Source organism: Grampus griseus (assembly GCF_964374135.1).
Source record: "Grampus griseus genome assembly, chromosome: 1".
NCBI lineage: Eukaryota > Metazoa > Chordata > Mammalia > Artiodactyla > Delphinidae > Grampus > Grampus griseus.
In genome coordinates, this window is record NC_139017.1 from 97709671 (window position 1) to 97736383 (window position 26713).

The 26713-nt window shown below is 35.3% G+C and overlaps 1 protein-coding gene across 2 annotated transcripts in view; it reads left to right on the plus strand.

Annotated features, from left to right (window-relative positions):
• DPYD (dihydropyrimidine dehydrogenase) overlaps nucleotides 1–26713 on the plus strand; it is an 815412-nt gene that overhangs the window by 355486 nt on the left and 433213 nt on the right. For both annotated transcript variants that reach the window (XM_082655551.1, XM_082655550.1), the window contains exon 11: nucleotides 10192–10402. In XM_082655551.1, coding sequence (XP_082511677.1) covers nucleotides 10192–10402 — 211 coding nt within the window. The remainder of the gene's footprint in view (nucleotides 1–10191; nucleotides 10403–26713) is intronic.

The following is a 26713-nucleotide window of genomic DNA, read 5'->3' on the forward strand; positions in this document are numbered from 1 at the left end:
GATGAAATGAAGATATGGAGGCATCATCAGCATATTGATGTAATTCTGATTCCAAATGTCTTTCAGTCTCCCTTGTGGCCTCACACACATGCTAAATAGGATGCTACTGACAAACTAGCACTGCTCAGCCATGGGTCCTTAGGGAAACCAGCCAATCATTCAGCACTGTCCTCTAAGAAGATGAGGGAAAATCTGTTAATAATTCCCTCCAGAACTTTCTGCAAGCTTAAATAGGTGAGATTAAATTTCACAGGATAACAGAATCCCCAAAAATGCTGGTATTAAAAGTTGTTGACAGATCAGATAGAACTGCAAGAATGCTTTAGGCAGTTGGGAATCCCTAGAAGGAGGCATGAAGGTCAGGACTCAATAGACCCTCTTGAGTTGATAAATTTAAAGGATAAGGTTAGGGAAGGACTTTGTAGTTCTTATTAATTATTACTGAGAACAATATGATACAAAATTATTTTAATAGCATAGTCCCACACACAGAGAACATACCAAGAATCTATTGTTCACATAGTCAATTTCCCAATGGCAGCAAAACATGACAGGTCTTTAATTTTGCTATATTTTAAATGGGCTCTCTATTTTACTCCCTAGCACCCCTTGGCTTCCCCCCTGTTTATTTGCCAAAATGATAACTGATTTAACTTTGATAATGCCTGTTTCTATGTATTTGAGCTATTCAGAAGGTCAACTATTTTGGTAATGCTACTTTATTATTTTTAATAATAAAATAACAGAACCAGATTGACTGGTCTGTTAGTCAAAAATTTCTTCAACTGTTACTACAACTCTGAAATAACACATCTTGGTGTGAAAAAATGTACCTTTTAATTGAATCCTTCTGGTACCACACAGCATTCCCCATAATAGATCATTCATGTGGCATGATCCGTAGGTCTCCCCTCAGATATTTTTAGTGTCAAATGATCATGTTAAAGCTACATCCGTAGATACTTTCATCATCTAAATACGGCTAGCTAAACATGCATTTTCCTACCAGTAGCTAATGTTTTCTAGGTTTTTAGTTATGAGAGATATGACCGTGGGACTATTTTTAGAAAATAAACTTTATAAGCTGGCAAATTTAATTTTACTTAGTAAGCAGCTCTTCAATATTTGTCACCTGCACATCATTTCGGTTGACGTTCTCCACGGAAGGTGATCAAAGACCTGTTAGCATGGCTGGAGATATGAAGGTACCTGCAAACAAACACACACACACAATTGTCCCCAGGAACACAAAGTTAATTAATGGTAGTTAATGACTCCCTTGGTACTAAGATATTAAGTATGCCTTTAATAATTTATGATGATGTGGGAATGACATTCCAAGGATCTGTATGTGTTTACATTTTGAAAAGCCTGAAATTTCAGTGTAGTATGAGAGGTAGAATGGAACAGTCAAAAAGGAATTAACTAAAAGTTGAAGTACTTGGTTCTAGGTTATATATTCTAGTCTGATGTGCCCATCTGTAAAATAAGTGTTATAACTATGCTTCTCAGAGTTTCTTCTATTTCCCCAAGTTCTGTATTTTGAACATTTAGAGAAAGATCTGTGAATGATATGGAATCTGGACAGGAAGGCTTTATCTCTCCATGGAATGAGAGCAACTCTGTACTGAAAATTTTAGCAATATCTATAAATATTGCACTTGAAACGAGTTGCAATTAATGTTTCCTCAGTCAGTTGGTGAGGTAAAATCTGCTGCACTCAAGACATGGGTATCAAAGAAGCTGACAGGTGTGGTTGTCAGAATTCTGCACTACATGTGATAATTCAGATGGTGAGTGGAAAAAAAGGACTGTAAATAGGCCAGGAGCCAACAAATCCTGTGCCCATTCAAGATTATATATTCTAAATGCTTAATTATTTTCAAAAATCCCAAGGGGGTGGCTGCATTGTGTTGACTTAGGAATATCTGTAGAGCTAAAAACGATGTACCTTTTTTTACCAACTTTCCAATGTACATATATATACTGTATATATGAAAAATATATATATACACACAGATTCATTAACAGTGAACATTTTAAACTGGTATCAAGTCACTATCAAATCTTATTAAATAAAGATATTTTGTTATTACTCTATTAAACTTTATGTTGCTATTACTCTTAACTTTTATGTGAAATTTAGAAGTGCCTCTCTCATTAATAATATTCATCTCAGCTTTCCAATATCTTCTTTTCTTTTATATAAATTGAAAATATTAAAAATTAATTTGTATAATTTTTTAAACACATGTTCAACATGCACACAATTTAAAAGATACAAAAAAATGAAAACCACGCATGGATTAATGCAAAAACCAAAAAAAAATTGTCATTCTTTTTAAAGTGATTTTTTTTCTCTTAAGAGGTGAGCTCATCCTTCAAGGTCTGCTCTAAATGTCATTTTCTCTTTGAAGGCTTCCTTAATCCCATTCTAATTAGCCTCTCCCTCCTGTGAGACCTTATAGCTCTTTATGCTTCCTATATTAGAGCACTTACCGCATAGGGTAGTTATTACTTTATACTCATCCCACAAATTAAAGTGCAGTCTCCTTCAAATGGATTGGCTCATTCAACTTGGGTCTGACTGAAAGTATAGAATCGTGCTTGATCCAAGACAACAGATCAATGAAGCACATTGAATAAAATATTTTAGGGACATTGAAAACCTTATAGGAAGACTTTAAATGAATATGAAATGTTCAAAGTATATAATTTATATTTATGTATATACATATACCTCAAAATTACTTCTGATAGCTTTTAAATAAGTAGTTATTTTTATTTAATTATTTATATTTTAATTTAATTTTTTTAATGTATTATATTACAATATCAACCTAGTATTAAAAGTAGATTGAAAAATGTTAATTGTTCCTGGTCTTCAGTCTCTTAAAAAATAGCTGAGAATTTTTTTTAAAAAAAAGGAAAAAAAGAAATTCAACCCATCAATGTATGAAACCAATGGAAAAATGAATAAAAAGTTGTAGAATCAGAGAGGATTAGTGAGTTGCATAAAACAGAGGATCCTGATTTGTACAGAATTTATATGAAGAGGCATTTCAAGATGGAAGAAGGTACTGCAAAGGCACCAAAGTTACGCAGAAGGTAATTGTGTGAGATACTCCAACATTAGCCAGGAATGCTTGACTGTAGCAAAATCTAAGATGAGGAACAAGAAGAGCTATAGTCAGATTTAAGAAAATGTTGTCAATCATAAGTGAGTAATGTTTAAAAATACCCTCTTCCTGTTAGAAAAGATGTATTTTATGATACCTGTGCAAAGGCATTTTAAGCCTATAAATTATGTAGGCATTGCATTTCTGGTTTGTGCAGCTCAATCACGACACAATATAGTTAAGGGGCAACTATATCAAATGTGTAGTACAACTCTCATGTGAAGAAATGTTTCCTTCTGTTCAAGATTCTTCCATTTTAAAAGCTTAAAATTAAAAGAAGCCAAATGCTTGTAACACCATAGGAGGTACTAAAAGAAGGAAACTCAACTTGTGGTTTCAGCAAACTCTTTCGCCCAAGAAAAGAATAATTGAAGAATTAGCTTGTAGGTTCCAGAGAGTGGTAAGCATATCAAAATTGCTCTGCATTCCACCACAGACTGTGAGTCTGTATAAACCGAAAAGTACAAAATACATTAGGAAGTATTTAGTAAATTAAAGATGAGATCAAGAGTGGATTGTCAGAGTTTACTGACTTTATCGTCCTTCGTCTCCTTGGTAACCAAAATAACCAGAAGATTGGATTGTGAAATCAAACTCACATGAATTAGAGATATAACTTGCATCGAACTTTATAAATAATTTCAAGGATATAAGTAAACATGAAGTGTGGGGTAAACAAGAGGAGGTGCAAGACCGCTAGTACAGTTCTCCAGGTCCCATCCTGCTGCATCAGGGTGTGCTTTTGTTCAGAATAATGTAGGGTCTCTAAGTAACGTTTGTAGCTCCATCACTTACACAAAAAGAAGCTGTTTTAACTATAAAGCAACTCCAGTTTATACTCAGATAGTTACATAGTTTGACTCTTTAGAGAGAACCTTGCTGTATAAATCCATATTTCCCAGGTTTTGTTTACCATAGCAATCCTAGACTAGCAGGTATATCTTGCCAAAAGCTTTACGCAGATAAGGTCTCTCCCACTTGCAAATGCTGGTAGTTTGTTTTCCATTAGCATGTTTACAAGGGGATTTAACCAGGTCACTTTTCTTTCTTTCTTGAGATTAATTTTCTTACCATCCTACATCTTCCCTTACCAAAGGAAGATAATCTATTCCATACCAGGATTTCTCAGTAACTAATTCCTACTCATCCTTCAAGATTAGTTTATGCTGTATCTTTTCCAGGCTGACCTTTCTTGACCTGCACAACTGCTGTGTAAAATGCCCTTTTATCTGTCATTAGAACAGAAGGTGTTTATATGTTATCACACAATATAATTGCAGATTTGTCTGCCTCTATGAGATTTTTGAAAGTAGGGATTATTTTATTAACTGCAGCACCTAGCACCATTTTTGTACATAATAAGTACTTAATAAATATATGGTAAATTTATAAATTAATTGGACTCATTATGTAGTATGAATAAATTTAACAGCGATGAAATAAAAGATAATATTGTCCAGGATTATCACTGGCCAAAGCAGACTATCAGACAGTTTTGATTTGAAATACCATCTCTGAGGTCCTCATGTTCATACAGAATTGATAAATTGTTAAATGTCTAGCTATTAGAGGATAATCTTTACAAAGAATATAGTTTCTTCATATCGTTTCTCAAACTTTGGCAGCTAGAGTTTAATGTATGCTAGTTTTGAATTCTGCTAATTATGGTTTATAACCTATGCTTACTTTGCCTATATGCAATCTAAAAATGAGTTGACATCATGCTTTTAATTATAGCAAATTAAGTTGTTTCATAATTTCCACAGTATGATGCCTATAATATTAATCAGACCAAATCATCATATTACATAAAGTTAATCATTTAAATGATGATCATTATTGCATGTTATAGCACTCTATTTTTATTTCACTCTGCATCAACCACATATTATCCCTGAATATGGAGGTAAAAATCAAAGCTAAGAAGTGTTTTTTTTCACTTTCCTCATACAGTATGAAAAGAAAGTAACAATTTGATTTACTGAACCTCAAAAATGGAACCTTATAGATGCTTTTGTCTTTTATTCCCTTGAGTAATTATTGGTGGAGAAAAAGACAAGAGATATTTGTATGTTTGCTTGATGTACCACTTGTTCCTCATGAGAACAGGCTCCATCAAACAAGTAAATAAATATGTGTGCCATGAACAGGAGTGTCCATATACCAAACTCTGAGCTGCTGATTATTAATGATCATTAACAAACATTAGGTATTAAAAGGCACTAACACTGACATCTGTGAACTACTTAGCCCAGAAGACTGATTAATTTGAACAATAAAATATTAAGACCCACAGCATGAGGTTAGACCACTGGTCACTTTGGTCCATCATTTTCATATGGCAGTGTAACTGACAACGGAGGAGAAGTACCATTTGCTTTCTGATTTCAAACTCACAACATAGGATGCTCTGGTCAGGTAGCATGTCTTTTGCATGCTCTGTGTTCCTTGCTTTGGTATGGATGTTTAGTAGCTGTTGACTCCACATACTACTAATTGGTTTTCCTTTTGTTAGCTTGAATGTCCTCTGGGTTTTCATATTAGTCATTCATTTTGGTAAACAAAATGTTATTCAGTGTCTACTGTGTGCCAGTTATTTTGATAGATACTGATACGGCTGAAATTCACTTGATAACCTTCCATGTGGCATATCAGCTGGAGTATATCCTGATTTGCCAGGCATCTGTCTGAATGTTCATTTGTTTGTGCTCATCATTTGTTAAATATTTGAATGTCACTCCTGAACACTGGGGATAGAAAGTTAGTAAGGTATTCTTTCTGTACTTAAAGAGTTTTTTTTGAAGTTTACTGTCTAACAAATAAATGTATTTAAATTCTATTTTAATTTTCCACCTTTATATCTTGAGATGATATGTTTTATGTTTCTACTATTTGCTTTATGAAGTAGTACTTCTTTGTTCTAAACTTATCCTTCCTCTGGATTCACGGAGTCTCCATTAACTAATTTACAATATTGGGTTCATAAGTCCATCCCTTGGTTCCTGTATTTCATGATTATATAGTACCTCTAAACTTACTTAGACTAGGAAGCTTGGATTTCCTCTTCCCACTGAAGGCAGCCTTTATCCAGCCAACTCCTTATCTTTAATTTGCCTTTAGCTAGATCCTTTCCTGTTCTAATTCGCCTTGTTTTGAGAGTCAACAATTGGAACCATACAAAGTTTCATTATTTCAAATATACCACAATTTCTGCCTTTGAATAAAACTGAATACCACAGGATTTTGTTCTAGCCATATCAGGATTTTAGCTAAGCTTTGCCATCTCTTAATATACCTTTGGTTTCTCTGATCCTCAGTTTCTCTTCTGTAGGAAGGAAATAATACTTCTTCCCACAAAGTGTTGGTTGTGAGGCCAGCAAGCAGCAGAGTGCCAGAGGTCGGTTGATAAATCTGTAAATCATGATGATATCCAGGGTGTTATTGGCTTTTTGAGCCACAACAGGGAGACAAACTTGGTTTGAAGAAATACTTAAAAAATAACTAATATATAGGTGTCACATCTCCTGTGTGAAAATTAAAATGAGTTATGTATAAAGCACTTAAAGGATAGCTGCTATGTAAGTATTTATTATTATTATTTTTGTCTTGTCAGACAGATTTCTTAAACAGTGAAAATAAATTCCTCTGTTGTCCACAAATAATGCAAAGGATATTTCACTTAACATATGGCTTCACTTTCAATTCTCATTTTCCTAATATTCCCCTATTGACTAAGATATATCTTATTATCTCAGTTCTTTTTTCAATATAATATCAATACTTTCCAAATAATTACATATGTTTGTCATGTCTTTCTATCTTTCCTTTAAAAGTTTTTTTCCCCTCTTTTATGTAAAATGAAAAATCTAGGTACCTAATAGCAAAATAGCAGGAAGGAGTGTGATTTGTGTCTGCTGCCCAATAGTCTAATCTTAAATGTTTGAGAAAGTAAATAACATTGCAAGTTTCAAAAGCAGAATTTTAGGGCTTCCCTGGTGGCGCAGTGATTGAGAGTCCTCCTGCCGATGCAGGGAACACGGCGTTCGTGCCCCGGTCCGGGAGGATCCCACATGCCACGGAGCGGCCGGGCCCGCGAGTCATGGCCGCTGAGCCTGCGCGTCCGGAGCCTGTGCTCCGCAACGGGAGAGGCCACAACAGTTAGAGGTCCGCGTACCGACAAAAAAAAAAAAAAAAAAAAAAAAAAAGCAGAATTTTAGAATAGTGTTTTTGGGGGCCAATGTATATACCTGCTGACTTCCGTGCACTGTCAGATAGCTGTCATGAATACTAAATATTTGGTATCAACCCTGGCATATATGGAAAATTATGATATGAGCTAAGGATACATTAACATATGGTTTCTTCATGTTCATAACTCTACGTAGGTTTTAGAATATAGGTTTTAGTCAAAAGCCATGGTAAGAGTACTACTAAAGCATGTTCAAGCATAAATCATTTGGTAACCTTATTTTAAATTCTTTAAAGTTTTGATTTGTTTGCAGTGTTCAGTTTTTGTTTCTAAATTAAATGCCAGATTTGGCAAAAAGTATGTGAGATTATCTACATCTAATAATATATACTGTCTAAGTATTCATAGTTAAGAAGAGTAGAATGGGACAAAACAGGCCCTAAATCAGTCTGAGACATGCTCTCAATATGTGTACAGCCAAGTTCAGGGTTTTATTTCTGCCCTCCACAGAGAGGAGTACTATTATAAATACGCATCGTGTATTGATTTATTCAAACCATAAACATTTGGCATTGTTATCCAGTCAAGTTTGGCATTATCATTAAAATTTAGCATCACTTGACATTTTTGAAACACAATAACTGGTTTATATTGAGCTATAAGGCACTGCATTATGCAAATGGGACAAAAGTGATACAGAAAACATATCATGGTATATTTTATTTATTTTTTAATTTGAGGTATTTAAGGAATATTTTGCTTTCCAGACATCGCACATTTTTATTTTGTAGAAATTTAAAGAGTAGTCCAAGTTTCTTGGGCCTTTCCTTTTTTTACCTTTGTTGTTGGGCTACCTTTCTATTGGAGTCATAATCCTATTGCCAAGTGATACTAAATAGATTGAAGAATGATTTGGGGAAAAAGTGAATTCAGAAAAAGACATCTACAAATAAATTGCATTTATTTTCACCTTCTACATGTTAAGTTCTGCTTTAGGTGTTTTACATTTCTGAATTGCCTTAAACAACACCACATACCAATTAGTTAGGTATTGTTATCCCCTTTTCATATATAAGGAACTTGAAGGTCAAAGAGATTCAGCAACTATCCCAAATAAGCAGTGGAAGTGGGTTTCAAAACTGATTCAGTTCCACTTACTTCTGTTTTCCTTCTAAACCATGAGCAGTTTGAGATCCACTGTTCTGTATACTTACCACCCACACTACCCACTTATGTAGTACTTTTGCTATTGCTAACCTCTTAATTTTATAATGCAAAGTAAAATATTGTGTGATAATAGCTTAGGTAGTCCAATTTTTAAGCCATGAAATAGCTTCATGCCAATATTTGGTAATATATTGCATTTCTCAAATTAAAAAAAAAATTATCAGCCCTTGAAGGCGTCATTTTAGATTTTTTTTCTAATTACCCCCACACTGTTATTTTACTATACTAGATATTCTGTATATCTGTTTATAAGCTATGGCTCTATGCTTTATGTTATCTAAGAATTTTTCTTACCCAAGAATCAATTTTGCTCCCTTATGGGCAATATTAGTCTCATGGAGAATACATGGTATAGATCTGTTGAGTTCAGAGACAGCTATAATCTACAATGACAGTAGTTCACAAAGTGTCACTTCTGGACCAGCAGCAAAGCAGCACCTAGGAATTTGTTAGAAATGCGCATCCTCAGGACTCATCCAGTCCTATAGAACTAGGAACCTTGGGGGTGGGCCTATGCAGTGTTTTAACAAGCCCTCTAAGGTGATTCTGATGCACTGTAAAGTTTGGAACCGCTAGTTACGGATAGAGCGCTGAGAGATGGGTCCATGGCTTCAGAACAACGTTGAGCAAGTTACTCTATGTCTCAGTTTTTTCATCTTGATGTAGCCCAGATAATTCCTGGTTTGAAGCCTTACACACACAACTTTCTCAGCCTCACTTGTCAACTGAGAATCTACCTGTCTTCCATGGGGTAGGGAAAGAATAAGACTCAACACCCTCTCAGCCTCTTTAGTGGGATGTTTTTATATCTTTTGGAAAAGACTACTCAACAGACTGGTTAGGATCACATTAACAAATGCCTGTATTTCCTCCAAAACAGTAAGTGGAATAAATAAACATCAACATTCCGTCTTAATAGAAATCCCTTTATGGGCACGAAAACAAACAAAAACTAGGGTGCCTAATTTTATGGCACAATAAATTATGTGAAATATGTGGAGTAACTGGGAATTTGTCAAGAGGAGCATGCTTGTTTCCTGAAATTTTCGTGTATATTTTTACACGAAAAGTAAAAATAAATCTTATTTATTTCTTGGTTCTACAGAATTCCTCTAATCTATTTTCCTACCTACCATTCTAATCACTTACTTCCAGAGACTGGCTCACCCACTTTATTGACTTTTTTCCAGCTTAGGTATATACAGTCTGGTAATAATAATAAGAATTTATTTTCATATAATGCAGAATTAAAAAGAGAACTTAACCTACAGAAATGAAAGCATAAGGAGACCAGGCTACTATAGTGAGAAACGTCACACATCACCAACCGTAGGGCATGCACAACCTAAAACTTGAGAAGCATCTTGTCATGCCATGATCTATAAAATTCCACATGACAACTTCAGTCTAAGACTCTCCTGAGTCAGTGATTTATAAAATGTGAATAGCTGATAACTGAATCTCAGCTTTAGTGAAAGAAAAAACTTCATGTTTATTTAAACATTATAAGCTTTAGCATGTATAATTGAATTAAAAATCAAATATTAAATAAAGAAGAAACATTTTCGAGTTTTTCTATATTCTGTTTCATTTTAGATGGAGCTTGCGAAGGAAGAAAAATGTGAATTTTTGCCTTTCCTGTCCCCACGGAAGGTTATCGTAAAAGGCGGGAGAATTGTTGCTGTGCAGTTTGTTCGGACAGAGCAAGATGAAACCGGAAACTGGAATGAAGATGAAGATCAGATAGTCCACCTGAAAGCCGATGTGGTCATCAGTGCCTTTGGCTCAGTTCTGAGTGATCCTAAAGGTAGAGTGTTTGGGAGCTGAAATGTGTTATGAATTGTCTGTTATTTTACTGCCATAATGGTTTCCAGCTTTCAGGGAATTGTTTTTCACTTGAACATTCATTTCCTTCTTCTAGTATGGAATGCAAGAAATCTTGATTTATAAGATGTAGAAATGGTATTTAATGTTTACAGAGAATTATTTTTAAAGTAGTGGGAATTGAAAAGAACATTAACCTTTCTTTTAAGCTTTTAATCAAAATACATGTTCTACTTTGTAATAATTTTTGCCTTGTTTCCTCTATAAGAATAGCTTTTTCTTCAATTAGACCTAGAGTAAGAAAATGTGACAGGTAAGTTGTAAGAGCCAATCTTCAGTGATTCAAGCAAATTAGGATCTAATGAATAGTCAAAAATAGAATTCATGTTGACTACTATCTTCATGCCAAATCATCACTAGAGACATCAAAATTATCAAATTAGGAAGTTTGAACTCCTGTCATTTCATTTAAATGGCATAAATGGACATGCTAAGAAAGAACAAAATGCTTAAAAAAAAGACAATGAGAAAAGGAAATGTTTTATATAGCATTCCAAATGAATAATAAGTCAACCAACTAAGACTATTTTGTGTTAAGTTTTCCCCACACACAGTGTTTCTGTGGACCATTGTATATAAAGCTTAGGTACCTCCCCATGCCTTCATTTTGCAAATCTTTTACCTTTTACTACACGCTGTCAAAATGACAATTAACTATTTTATTAACTAAAAGGAAAATAAAAGAAAGTTTCTCTCTGTCAGAGATTCATTAAGAAAAACAGTAACCAAAAAAAGAAAAAATGTAAACCTGACAATTCCTATAACTTTCTACTATATCTATGCTAAAATTACATTTTGTGTCTGAAATAGAAAGAGATATATACTTGGAAATGTGCATATTTCTGCAACAGATAAGTGAAAATTTTAACCACTCATCAAGATATTTTATCTGCAGGACATCAAACATCTTGGTATTTGGAAACATCCAGATGTTTAATGTCATCAAGATAAATGTTTTTGAATAGCTGGATGATGGCCTGAATTTGTCACTTTTCATCTAGACGTTTATGTGATATGTAGACATAGTCACAGTGTGGTTTGCTATTTGTTGATGAGTTCAGCAAGGAAAAAAAGAACAATGTATAAATTGCATTCTATTATCTAAAAAAACCATACTGTTCTTACTGCTCTGCATATGACCAAAAATTGAGTAAAAAGTTGTATCATATTTAACTTGCAATTCTGTTGATTATTTGCCTATCAAAAATAATTTATTTTACCATCTAAATTTATGTTCCACAACTGACAACTCTAATATTAAGAAAAATATATCTTTTCCTAAGCAAACTTAAAGTAGATGTGACTTAGAAAAATCATAGAAAACAGCTTTCCAAAGCTTATGTTCCTGTGTGTGTGAAAGATTTAACTTAGTATTTAAAATATGAAGTAGAAGAAAAGAGAATTTGATTTATTTGTGCTTATTTGACGAAGTCATTTAAGAATATTTGTGTATTTTATTCCAAAATTTACTTGTGTTTGTTTCTTCCAGTGCTCTACATGTGTTACCCCTTATACATTAGAGAAATCAAGGAAAAATGGTTCTTCACTTTCCTTTCTTCCCCCCTCCTGCTGACTTGAAAAACAAACTGCTTGGGAAATTTTTCCTCAAATAGAATTACTTGCTTTACGAGGGCCCTTCAATATTGACATTAATAAGAGCTACTTTCAAGTTAGAGGGGAGCTGGAAGAGTTGGAATATTAAATAGCATTCATGCCTCTACTGCTTTCTAAATATATTCAATATTGTTTTTTGAATGGAAAGCATTTAAAAAATAGTAGAGAGAATCATTATTTGTTAGAAGTTGATCAAGAAGGTCTTATCTAAATGGTATTTAAAATCTTAAAATAATAATTTCAAAGAAAACTTTCATGTGCACATGTATCAGGTATAGTGAAAATCAGTTTATAGGAAGCAATTTGTCCATTTGGCTAAGAAGAAAAGATATTCATGTCTCCCTCTTCTACCCTGAATTTTATCCCATCTTGATACCCGTGTGATGTAATTTATGTGTGGTACCTTTGTGATTATTACATATGTGGTATGATATATTTTAATATATTTACTTATAATCTCTTTCCTTAAACATCAACCTGCTTTTCTACCCTTCTTCTTCTGTCCTTCCCAACCTCACTTTGCACAGGCTCCAGTGAACTTCATGCCAAACTCAGTGACATCTTTTCAGTCCATATTCTATTTTCTGCATTTGACAGTGTTAAATATTTCTTTCTGTTTGAAAAACTCTCTTCCGAGTCACTTAACCTTTCTGAGCCTCAGCTTTCTTCCTCTATAAAAAAACAATGATAATAATATATACTCTTCCTACCTCTCAGGACTGTTGTCAGAATTAAAATATAATGGGAACGTGCTTTGGAAATGAATCTGTAGCACATTATTATTGTTTATGACACTCCATTTTCTTTTTTTTAAAAAAGATTATGTATTTTATTTATTTATTTTTGGCTGTGTTGGGTCTTTGTTGCTGCAAATGGGCTTTCTCTAGTTGCGGTGAGCGGGGGCTACTCTTCATTGCGGTGCTCGGGCTTCTCATTGCAGTGGCTTCTCTTGTTGCGGAGCATGGGCTCTAGGCACACGAGCTTCAGTAGTTGCAGCACACGGGCTCGGTGGTTGTGGCTCGCAGGCTTAGTTGCTCCATGGCATGTGGGATCTTCGCGGAACAGGGCTCGAACCCGTGTCCCCTGCATTGGCAGGCGGATTCTTAACCACTGTGCCACCAGGGAAGTCCAACACTCCATTTTCTTGCTTTTTCTTTTAATTATTCCTTTCCTACTGTCACTGACTGCTTTTCTTCCTCTAGATTTCCAAAGTTCAGACTTTGCCCATTTCTCTTCTTAATATATTTATTCCTTCACTGACCTGATTCATTCATTCATTCATTTATACACACATGCATTAATTCCTGTAAGAAATATTTAATGAACAACTTCTGTGTGCCAAGTAATAGCTAGATTACAGTAGGCACTATTGCACTTCTGTGTAAAATGACTCTGCAGTCTCTTTCTCCACTCTCTGTGTCTCAGAAGACATTTCATCATATATTTATGCCCATGCATGTAACAATGATTTAGTGAGTTTCTAGAGAATGCCAGGTACCAAATTGTATTCTGGAGAGTACAAAGATGAATGATGCTTTCCTTATACTTAAAAACCTCACAAACTGGTGTTGGAGGCAGACCTGCAAACAAATAGTTGTTTTATCAAGTTAAGAATACATTTAGAGAGATACGCCCAGAGTAAGGAAGGATCACCTCATCAGGTTGCCTTAAGGCAGATTTCTTCTCAAGTTCGCTATCACACCATAGTTCTCCTATCACTAAAGTCCAAAAATGGTGTCCCAGATTCAGATATCTAATTCCAGTTTTACTTTTCATTAAATTCAACAATTTTACCTACACAATAGGATGAAGCGCCTACGCCTTAGTACTTGAGAACTTCAGGAAATGATTTTATGTATACTACGTGCCTGACTTTACGTTCCACTGTTCCCTCTTGAACTGTTCCTCCCAGTATCTAATACAGGGTGGATTCCAAAGCGGTTAATTTAGAAAGTCCTTGGTGAATGCATTATGTAAATATATGCTGAAGAATTCAAGGAATGAAATAAACTTGACAGAGTACATATAAAGTACAGTGATAATTTATACCCTCAGCATTGTCTGATTACAATAATATTTTAAATGAAAATAGTAGTGAAATGAAATTGTAGTGTCTCAATTATATCAATAATAGGTATTTGTAAAGGTAAACTAAGTTGGGAATTTGCAGAAAATTAAATTTTTAATCTCACTTTTTTCTGATATACTGCATCACTTTTGCAAGTCCCTTAATTTGTGTGTTTCGCAAAGGAGAATATAAAATAATTTTATTTAGTATTAAGCACCCAATATATCTGTAATAAATATTTCATGTCAGAAAAATAGTTAGTGCCTCAATAGCTTAAAGAAAAGATAAGTACGTCAAATTTATAAAACAAATTTGTATAATATCCTTGGATTACAGTTGCTAATTATTTCATTGTTCCTAAGGCTTGTAACAATTATAAGTAATCATCATTATTTTATTTAATTCTATTTTATTTCTCTTTTTTTGGGATTGTAGTAGTAAGTGGGAAATAAGAACAGAAGACTCTGTATTCCACATCCCTGTGCATGGAATATATGTGTGCTTATGAGGAGCACAATTTAATCGATCCTTCATTAACTACTGTCCAAATTCTAAAGGCAGTGTGGTGTCCAATTTCTAATTTGATTGGTATGATAAAGTCTTAGCCTTATTTAATATCTTTCCTATGAAAAACTGAGAGTGGTTCCACATTTTCAAAATTCTCATCCATTTTCTCTAACTATGTAAGATTCCAAATCACCTCAAATTTGGATTTTAGTATTGAAGACTGATTTTAAAGGCTGTCAGTAAATTAAGCACAAGCTACCTTTAACTGGCATTTCCACTCCACAAATGTTGCCCTTCACTGGAAATTTTAAAACATTTATTTATTTATTTTAAAAGTATGTATTTCATAATATAGGAAGTCTCCTCTTCTATTAAACACCAATGTCAGTGTTTATGGAATTGAATTTTCCCTTTTTTTGTTTGTTTGGACAATGTCAAGTTTGAGAAACTTTTTCCTTATTTTATTCCCTTCTCTTTCTGCTTTGAACCAAACTGCCAGTTGTGAAAGCGTGCATATCTTCATTGTTGGTTTGGAATTGATAAGGAGAATGCATTACCATTTTCACTGAACTCACAGTTTCATTTTTCCAGTGGAGGTGATAACAGTCGCCTTGTCCTCACATTCCTAGTTGACACAGTTTTATGTGTCTTTGACTATGCTTTCAGACAACTGAAGGAAGGCACTTTAGCCATGACCTCTGTGCCTCTTTCATGCACTACACAACGTCATCCTCTCATTCTTTTGAAGTGTCCACTGTGAAAAGAGCTATGTGTTTTCATCTTCCAGAATCTATTATAATTTATCTTCCAATTAGATTGTAAACCCCAAAAAGGCATAGACTGTACCTTTATAGTAAGTTGTAGTCCCAATAGTGGCCAACATATTATTGTACCCATAATAGATGCACAATATATATTTGTGCATTTGATTTGACTTGATTCATGTTAAGATATTAATTTTATTACACCTAGTTGTTATTTTTTCCTGTTGTGGGGTCAGTTTGGTTTACTTTTCTTAGAAAGCACAAATGTTAGACAAGTAGTTCTGTTTTTCTATTACTATTGATGTTTTCCCCTGTTTTGGCATAAATTGTTGCACTCTTTATAATCCAATAAATAGGACACTAATTAGAGTCCCTCTGGTAGAGTAGCTTAGAGCAGGGGCTCTGGAGCCAGGCTGCCCCGCTGGAAATCTGGCTCCCTTAGTCTCTTCATACTTTGTGGTCTTGTGGTCTCGATCTTTTAAGAGGGAAGATTATAGCATCTACCTTCTAGAGTTATTTTAAGAATAAATAAATTAATAATATATGTAAAGCACTTAGATATATGTCTAGCACATAGTGAGCATCTCTTAACATTTTGGATATTATGCTTGTGTAACAAAATCATATTTTAATAATTAAATTGAGTTATATTATACCCTTATGACATTATGAATGTTGTCTAGGAATAAAAGCATTTGAAAATTAGGACTTCATTTGGGGACCTGCAGGCTTCGTCCACATGTCTTTATAAAATAAGTGAAGCAGATGCTCTTACAATTTATGATTTTTTAAATGAGAAGATGTTTCCTACATTTGGTTATTTTTATTTACAGAAAAAAGATTACACAGCTTGTAACTGTATCATATGTTTTAAAAATGTGTTATTATCAATTCTGATGATTTTCATACCATTGAGAGGAATTTTCTTTCAACTAATTGTTAGTAGTTAGAAAACTCCATTTTGTGTTTTCATAAATCATGTATATAAAGAGCAGAGGATATTTTTAATATCTTTGTTTTTTCCTCTTAAACATGGTAAAACTGGGCCAAATTTTTGGTTTGTTTGCTCACTTTTATCTTAAAATGGAAAGAGAAGCACTTTAGAGGATACTAAGCTTGAGCTCTTAAGCATTTGAAAATTATGGTATGAGAAAACTAAGATTAAAAACCTTTGTTTTTTGGAAGGAAAGATAGGATGAATGATGTGTAAAACTGACTCAGGATAATGCTGCACAGCACTGCTCAGGAGAGCAAATCACAAGGTGACTGAATTCTCTGGGCATAGCAGGGAATGCATGGTTTTTCTTCTAGGAAAGGAGTTTATACACTTCACCCAGTGCCTACATTTTCTTCCTGCTTATCTTACTAGAGACAAGGAAACATGAAGCCCAGTTCTTTCTGAAGATTTAAGGAAACCCTCAGAAAGCAACTTCCTTCATAGCATTAGTTGCAATTAGTTCCATAAGGGAGTGAGATGTTTTTTGGGGGAGGAGGGGGACGATGGTGGAGAGGCTTTAAAATTGCTTACCAGTTCCCTCAGAAAATTATTTCAAAACCTCATGGGGTAAATAAAATGTTCTGCCAGTACTAGCTTCAAGTGTAGTTTGATTCACTTGCCTCCTACCCTGAGAAAAGATGCAGGCCATGGGTTAGTTTGCCTTGTTCTGGCCTAAGCCAGAGCTAGAAATTGCTATGTAGGCAAGAAATGGTGTGCATGAGACTGTGACAGTGCAGATATTTAGGAATTTTTCAAATGGGCCCGTTTTTTCCTCAATTATTTTAGGTGTTGGGAAAAACCTAGAAAAGATGTTTTAAACTGAGCACTAGATGAGTCAAGTGCCCAATAATAATAGTTACCTGTGCTTGAAAAGACATGGCATCAGTATGTTTGATTTGTTTTTTTCCTTATTAAAATGTTACTTATATGCTACTTCTCTAATGGAAGTGGGAACACTGAGGCATTTTAATAACCCCTTTTTTTTTTAACCAATATGTTTCATTTTTCAAACAATAAAGTATGTCCTTCAGAAGCCACTCATGGCACTTAGAGATTCAGCAAACTTTTCTTTGAACAATTGTCCACTCTTTGTGGCCTTCAGCTTTCATCATTCCTCTTCTGCCTTACCAAAAATAAAGAGGAAGGGGAAGGAGTGGAGTACCAAGTTGAAAATGTGTCATAATTGGTTAGATTATCCCTGTTGCATGCATTTTTATAAACAGAAATGTTTACAATATAGTTTCAAAGAACAGGTTAAGGAGTACTGCACTTTATTGATAGATCGGAGAACTTTTTAACTAATGGCACAAATGTTAGAGGCAGGGCCTCACTAATGATTGATACAACTAAGAATGGATGAGAAAGAACTGAAAAATAAAGTTGTCAGTCCAATGTAACTTATGGATATGTTACAATACAGTAACTTGCGTAGAAGTTTTCCTTACATACATTTCCAAACGTGCTGGAAGAGATTTAAGAGATAATGTATTCTAGACTCCTAATTTCACAGATTTATTTGTTTAGCTAATGACTTCTGATGGCCTGCTATTCCAGGCCCTGGGCTGTATTCTGGGGATAAAGTGTGGAAAAGGTGTATGCAAACTTTGCCTCCAGGAATGCAGTTTAATAAATTGTGCCGGGAGAAGTTTAGAGTCCTAGGGAAGCGCAAAACATAGTCTGAAGGTTCAGAGAAACTTCCTAGAGGAAGTGGGTTGTAAATTGAAGGCTGAGTGATGTGTAGGAGTTTCCAGGTGGAATGGGGGTGGAAGGGAGGGAGCCACGGGGAGATTATGCAACTTGCTCAACACCATACTGTTAGATTAAGTAGTCATTTTACAGTCATTTTTAAAAGCTATATTAAAAAAAACCAGCATGTCTTTAGAAAGTTGTCATCAGCCTACTTATTTCATGCATGTTCTCATCTTTATAAATGAAGGTCTGAATTTTGCATTTTTATTTCTAAAATTGAACTTTTAATTTTATGATTTTTACTATTCATTCTCTCATTATTTTTCATGCAATGAACATTTTATAATATCCAAATATGTTATAGGCCCTGTCCAGGCACTAAGAATACAAGCATGAGTAAAAGAGAGTCTTTGCCTTCCAGGGACTCATAGGCTAATGAGAGAAACAGGCATGTAAATACATAAATTGTAGCATAATGTGCTAATTTGAGATGATATTTGGACTGGGTTTTAGGGCTTGAGTAGGAGTTTCTCTGTTAGAGGGAATATTCGTACACAAAGTACAAGCTGATGAATGGCCTCAGGTGACAAGACAATAGTGAGAAAGTCTGTTTAGCTGGAGCAGATGCCGTATGGTAAGATAAGGTGGGAAGTGGGTAGGGGCAAGATGGCAGGAAATTTGGCTACAAATTTATGTGGAGTTAAGAGACTTATATGCTAAGCCAGGAGTTTTGAATTTTATCCTATAGACACCCAGGTGAAAATGAGGGGGTTTAAATATGGGAGAGACCTTTATGTTAATGAGGTAACTCTGGTAGGTGATGGATCTTCCATCTCTCTGCTTGGGTTTGCAGCATTTGTAATATTCTTCAAATAGTTGGGAGTTAGAAACCATGAAGTCACCTTTGAGGTGGTTCATATCAGAAGACAGGTGTGTTTCCTAGTACTGGATGCCTGAAATAAGCAAAGTTACTCACCAGTCACAGGTAAGATCCAACAATTGCAGGTCCCCTGTTGGGAAGCTGCAGCAGTAAGATTTTCAGTGTTCAGGGAGGGAGACAACCTGTGCTCAACTGGGCAGCTGCCAAGCTATAGGCTTGACAAGGGTGTGTCATGCATGCCTAATTTCTTCTTCCAGATCCACTAATTATAATTACTGAATTCAGCTTTTCTAAGAGAGGTGAGTAAGATACAGAGAGACACCACGAGTGTTATACCAATAATTGTTTCCCCACATGGAAGGAAGCATCAGGAGTGTGGAATAAGCATGTTGCTCCAAGGTGGCCTGGGATTAAGACAGAATGGTATCGATGAAACCAGTTAAAAGACTTGTTGTCAGTTTGCGTGGCTACTAATTAAGGCCCAGATTAAATTAAAGGACACAGAACTGCAGAAGAACATTCAGAATCCAGACATATTTTTTACGTAGACAGTCAGGGTTTGGTCATCTGATAAAGGGGTGGAATATGGAGTATCTAGCATGGGAATCTGATCAGATGTCCATAATGCCTACAGAACTCACAAATGCAGCAGACAGAACAGATCTGAGGGAAATGGTGATGTGTGTCATTTGGATTTGCTAATCCATTCAACAACTGGAAATAGGACTAGAACTAAGAACATTCTGATTGAAAAGAGACATTAAGAATCATTATCTATCATTTGTCTGTCTTTTCACTGTCATAACCTAGTGCCCAGAACAGTGGTTATTCATTGATTGAATTAATGAATAAAAGCTGTTATAACTTGTACTTTAGATAACAACTTCTTAAAAGTATGATGAAAGAGGACATGTGGTATTTGGAAATCCAGAAGGATCTCACCTACCATATTATGAAGAGGAAAACAATCAGCTTTTGTTATTGCTGCTTTTTAGGTGGTAAATATCGTTGGAGGACATGGCATCAAGACAGTTTTAATCCATGGTTCTGTACCTTCCCCCTTTCACTAATGCAGTTGGTTCCTGATGCTACCGTTTCATTTCATAATGCCTGAGTAATAAAAGATTGATATATCCTTTGTATCGTTGGCCCAGTGATGAGAATGAATCCTTTTCTAGTCCTCCCTCTACATTGTCTGGCTTTTAACTGTATTTTAGGCAAGAAGCATTCTCAGGAAACCAATAGTAAAACTGTACATATTTTCTTAAAAATTGTCCTAATTATCAGATTTTTTTCTGGCTGAAAGATTTATTGTCTTTCTATTACAGAATACACTGTGCAGAGTGAGGATAAAGTGGTAGGATTTAAAGCAAGTACTGGCATTTCTGCAGAGTAACCATCCAAAATAATGGAATCTTTGCACAGTTTTTCTTTGGAATTATTTTAAAGGGGTGAAGGTGATGAGGAGGGAGGTGAAACTGATAACAGTGTTGAAAGTGACTTGGACTCAACATCACATCACTTACAACTGCCTTAGACATCCGTTTGAAGCACAACATGATATTTCTGTAATTATTTTACTTCCCTCTAATAACTGCATAGGAATAGGTTTGTTTCCCCAGTGAATAGCTCTGTTCAGAGCCTTCCCTTATCTTTGTTTTCCAGGTTTCACTAGTGGTTGATATCATATGCATTCTCACAGGGAGACAGTGGATAAATCAGTACTTTTCCATCAAATCAAAGATTACATACAAGAAGTAGAGCAGTGGCATGTAACAAGTTTTGCTGGGGAAAGAAGGTAGAAAATGGACAAAATAACATAATTGTTTCAGAGAACAGAAATCTTAAAACGTAGGAAAATGTTATTCAACATAGAGTGAGTGTAATACATGTCCAGAGCTTTGTTTACCATAGCCTATTATATTTGTCTTTTAAATACTAGTTAGCTTATGATATACTAAAGGTTTATTCTGAAACCAAACATTTTTGTGAAGTGTTAAACTACAGTAAGCTGCTGCTGTGAGATGTAAAATCAAGATGTAAAATTTAGTGAAATTATAAATTTAGTAATGATGTAGATTGTATACTCATGTTCTTAGTAATATGTATTTGGTATTACAGATTAGTTTTGTTAATTACTTTGCATTTGTATTCTTGGCTCAAATCACAAAATAAAAATAACAGTATACCTATTTAAAATAGTCTTTGGCTAAATTAGATATTGACCTACATACATGTAAGTTGTAATTTCATCAGTTAGAAAAATTACATTGGATCATATTTAATAGATAGCCCCCCAGTATGGAAGCTACCCAATTCAAATGTAATATTCACATGTAATTTATTAGGTGTCCCGAACGTGCTGGCATTGCTGGAGGAGAAAGCCAGCACTTACTTGAACATACATTCAGAGGTCTCACCTAAGCTTTATATGTTCTAATGCTATCCAGTGCCAACCTTTTTTCCATGCTAGCCATTCTTATAATATTTTGTAATTATGAAGCTTTTCAAATGTTTTCAAAGGACTTTCATTTACACAACGATTTTTTCCATACAAGTGCATGAAAGAGTGTCAAGCATATTATGTTCAGTGAACATCCAATGATTTTCCAAGACCTCTGAAAAGCGTATTGACAATTCACTTTGTTTAACATGGCCCAGTGTTTTCCCTGTATTTGCACACTGCTGCCAAATGAGCTGCCACATCACCAGTATCATTGTATTACTCTCATAGTTTAGAATCTAAAATTATTCTCCCCTGACGGTGGGATTGAAACAAAATGCTTCAATTTAATTTTAACACCCTTCTAATCTGCCCTCCTACATACTTGTGGGACCTTATTTCCCATTCTTTCATTCTATATTTATTGAGTTTACAAGATTCTGGGTTAGGTTCTCCTGGGTTCACACACACACACACACAAAATACATTGTCCCTGTCTACAGGAGCTTGCAGTCTAATAGAGAGGGAAAAATGCAAAATGCCATTAGGTAGACTCAAGGAGAAATAGATAAACTGCTAGCATAACACACAGGGTGGAGAGATGACTTCCAGTTGTAAGCATCAAAGAAGTGTGTATGGAGGCAGTGGGATTGGTAATAGAGATGAAGACTGGACAGGAATTACGAGACTAGAGACGGGAAAGCACATTTCATCACAGTGGACGGGCTAGATACATACAAGAGGTAATTCCTTTGGCTAGATCATACTGCACACAACAAGAAATCGTAAAGGTGGAGAAATGTATCATTGCTAATTCACAAAATGTTTTAGTGTTAGGCTAAAGTATCTGAATTTTCTTCTAAAGTTGTTGGGTACCTGAAATCTAAAGGGCCATGTCAATAAAATATGTTCCCCTCACACATAGAGGGAAACATATAATTAATTTTGTATCTCCTTTTTGACTCCTTCTCTTCTCCTATTTCAACCTATACACCTTATATACTCTAAATTATGTTGACAGTAGGACTGCAGGGTAATTTATTCATATTTTAATCCAAAGTACCCAGCACAGTCTCAAGGGTTCACTGAATGGATGGCTAAATGGATGAATGAAGAGATGGATAAATGTTGGGATGAATAGAATGAAATGATTGCTTTATTCTAAATACTGCTACAGAAAATTCACAGTAAAGACAAAAGCCTATGAAAGCAATGTTTATATAAAATATCACATGAAGACCAGCAAGTCTTCCTTCTGTTGAGAGAATGGTCAGATGCTTGATAATTTCACTTGCATTGAAAATAGTAGCTTCCTCACTGGTCACCCTGCATTTACTCTTGCTTCCTTATAATCCTACCAGAATCAGCTTTTTAAAGAAGAATTACATCATTTCATTCCCCTGTTCCAAACCCTCCAGTGGTTTCCTACTTTATTTAGAATAAAATTCTTCCCACAGCTTATGAAGCCCTCCTTGATCAGGCCTCTGCCTATCTCTAGGCCCCCTCCCCTCTTCTCTTGCTTGCTTTCTTCCACGCACTTAAAGCCTCCCTTCTACTCTTCAAGTGCATCAACTTCAGCTCATTCTAACTCCTCTGTAACAGTTCCCTCTGCCTGGAATGATCTGCCTCAAGGTCTTCACATGCTGGCTCATTCTTATCCTTTGTTTTAGCTCAGATGTCATCTCATCAAAGAGCCCTCTGTGCCCCTCCATCCCCACCATGATCTTCCATTTCTCAGCCCCCTCACCTCATAACACTCTCCTTGATATATCTCTCTTCATAGCCATTTTCACTATCATATAGTTCACTTACTTGTTCAGCTTTTATTTTTTATCTTCTGCCAACTGAAATGTACATCCCACAAGGACAGTTCCCTTATCTGTGGTTTACTACAGTGCCTACAGCTGGATTTAGTACACAGCAGACAATATTTGATAATTGAATGAACCAATGCAAGCTAGTGCCATATTTTTTTCCTGTGCAATCATTACTAAAGTCCCAGAAGAACATCCTGTATGCACCGCCTTGCTGTCTGTGCCAGGTCCTTTCTCCTTAACCCCTTTTATTCTGCCTTTTGCCTTCATCATTTACCTGCGCATATCATCTTTTTACTGCTCATTGAACTCCAGATCCCCAAATCTGGTTACCTACCTTACATTTCTCTTGTATCTGACATTTCTTGAAACGATCACTTCTTGGCTGTATGGCTCAGAAACATCTTGAATCTCATGAAACTCTGATGATTCCTCTTCTGGCTTTAGTTCAGGTTGTGATTGCTGCCACTTTAAAAAATAAATGGTTCATTCTAGTTTTACCCAGGTTTGTGTTCTTTCTCTAGAATTTCATCCATCATATGACTATATCTAATCCCAAGGTGTAGGGCCCTCTACTAAGGTCTAGGTGTTTTATCTCCAAATGCCTCTGAAGGTATTCCCAGCTGGTACAGCTGTGGTGGATTTGTAGTTAGGTTCAAATCCTGAGAATGTGATCTGTGTAACTTAGTCTCAGTTTCCTCAGCTATAAAATTAAAATAATACCTATTCTGTGAAGATCCAGAGAGATGACATATACATTGCCTCATCCAAAACCAACCACATGTTCCTGGGGCGCTCGATAAATGTTTGTCATTATTATCATCATGAATTCTATTGAATATAGCCTTTGTCAATACCAAAGATAGTTCTTGACTGCATGGTAATACAACCAGTACTCTATATAAAGAAGCTATATTTTTGAATCGTGCATCTACTTATGTGCTAAAATTGTTTAAAATAAGTTCTACGGTATGTTTTAAGTTTGCACTGAAGTATGCCTACAGCCGATTGACAAGGAAAAAAAAAGTCATAAGATGGATATCAAAAAGTAACATTAATGAGCTGCTAAAGCTAAAATTACAGGAACTTATGAAATTGGTTAAACATAAAAACCATTAAACTGTTTACTGAAGCTTCACAGATATACTGCAGCTAATGAGCATTTCTGCTATTTAAATAAGCCCAAATTGAACACACATTACATGGATACATAATTAGTCATGGCAGTCAAACACACATAGACTTACTTTTAAAGCTCTATTTAGGGAATCTTTTCCATTTGATTTATTTTGTTAATTAAAATATTTTTCAGTATTCACTTATATTTTAATAATATTGTTTTCACAAGTAGTGTAATTTACTTCTGGCTTTCTCTTTGTTTTTATTTATGCTTTAAATGCAGCAAATGAGGATTTTATATTAAACATTTTTTAACCCCTTTCTGTAGTTATTTATATCACTTGATGGTATCATCCAGCATTTTAAAAAGTTCTTTCACTGAGAAGTATACATAAAATATTTCAGTAGCCTTTCCACTTTTTTCACTGTCTCCTAATTATCAAGAGGTATTAGGCACCCAAATGTGCATAGAATTATGATGATTATGGTCCAAATCAGATTAAAGGATGATCTATTCCTTCAAGGAGTTTGTAGTCTTAAGTAGATGGTATCATTGAATATAAATAAGCAAATCAAAGTGCAGCATTTGGGAATCCAACTGAGAATCTGAAAACAATCCCCATATATTTTCCTCAAGGACACTGACCTCCTTGAGGAGATCTCTTACAGAGAAAATGAAATCAAATCTTCAAGGAGTTTAGTGTTTTAAATAGATGGAATTATTGCAGAGAAATAAGCAAATCAAGGTGAAGTGCTTAGACAATTTTAATTCTGAATTGATTAGTCGGTCAGTTTAGGAAATGAGACTCCCTATAGAATACAGGTAAAACAAAAGGAGTTGCTACAGGCTATTATTGACATCCATCTTTTGTATTTAACTTGGGGAGTCTAAGCTTATCTTGGGCATGGAGGGAAAGAAAATTAAATCTGTACTTTTACACTGCCTGAATTCTACAAGCATATCCAAACTGAGCGTTATTTAACCATAGCAGTAGGAAAGTCAAATAGTTAAACCAGTCAAAAGAAATTAGCCAATGCCTGTGCTTCTCTAATCAGTGTGTTTGTCACTGTAGAGACTTTCTTTAGAAGCTTTGGGAAGCTTTTGGAAAATACTTGGGTTTCTTCTCTACAATGAGCTGATTCTCTAATTGTGGAAATAAGACCTACAAGAAAGATAATTGCTGCCCCTTCAACCCCAATCTGCTTCATTTTAATTATTCCCACGGTTCCCAATAGTGAAACTTTAAGAGACTGTTTTTGGCCTATTCCTGGCTTTTTCTTTCCCTCACACCAAGGGTCAGTGGCAAGGAGAGCTTTGGAGTGAGAAATAACTGGATTCATATACTGGCTTTACCACCTCTTGGCTGTATTTAGGATGCTAATACCTACCTTAAAGAGTTGTGCTGTGGTCTAAATGAGACTACTGTATGGAAATATTCATCATCATGTCTGCCTCACACAAGGGATCAATGAATGCTGATCGTTTTCCTTAATGTTCTTCATTAGGTGAGGATGATATAAATGAGATGTAAGGAGTAACTAGGAGAGAATTTCCTTTGGTTGAATTGTTAGAACATGGTAACTGACTGCATGTTGAGATAAGTGGAGAGAAAAGATTCAAATATTATGCCAAGACTAAGATCTATTTCTACGTTTTTTTGAGAAGGAAGAATAGGAAAAAGCAGCAGTGAAGGTTAAAGAGTGATCATGGAGGCAAATGGAAAAGCGGAAAGTGTGGTGTCATTGAAGCCAAGATAAGGGACTTTTATGAGGAGGAAGTGGTCATCTGTTGAATGCTACTGAGAAATCAAGGAAGACAGTGCCATGCGTAGGGTGAGACAGTTGAGGCACTGACCTGCCCTTGCACGATCTTGAGCCTAAGGACCTTCTTAAATCTTGTTCTCTGGGTGTCTCACCCCACCCCACCCTAGTTCCTGAAGTGAGGTGATGACGGGAAGGGTCACTGGATGTGGCAATCTGGATCATCTTAGTGATAAGAATTTCAGTGAAGCTTTGGTGGTCACGATGAGTAGGAGACGTGAAAAAGTAAGCTTACTAGTAATTGTGAAATGTGAAAATCCCAGAGGAAGCTTGTGAACTGGGTTTTAGATGTGACAATTTAGAAGGGACAGTAGAGTATCCACATTGGAATCTCTAACAGGCAGCTAGAAGTGTCAGAAAAAAAAGCAGAAGGTCGTGTTTGAGGTCATTTCCAGAGAGATGAAGTTAAAAGCACAAGACAACTATAATTTCTGACACAGAAAAGTGTAAGAGACAATATTTGAGAGCTGGGAAGAGGATGATGACAAGATGAAAAGGAGCCAGATAGAGCCTAAGGA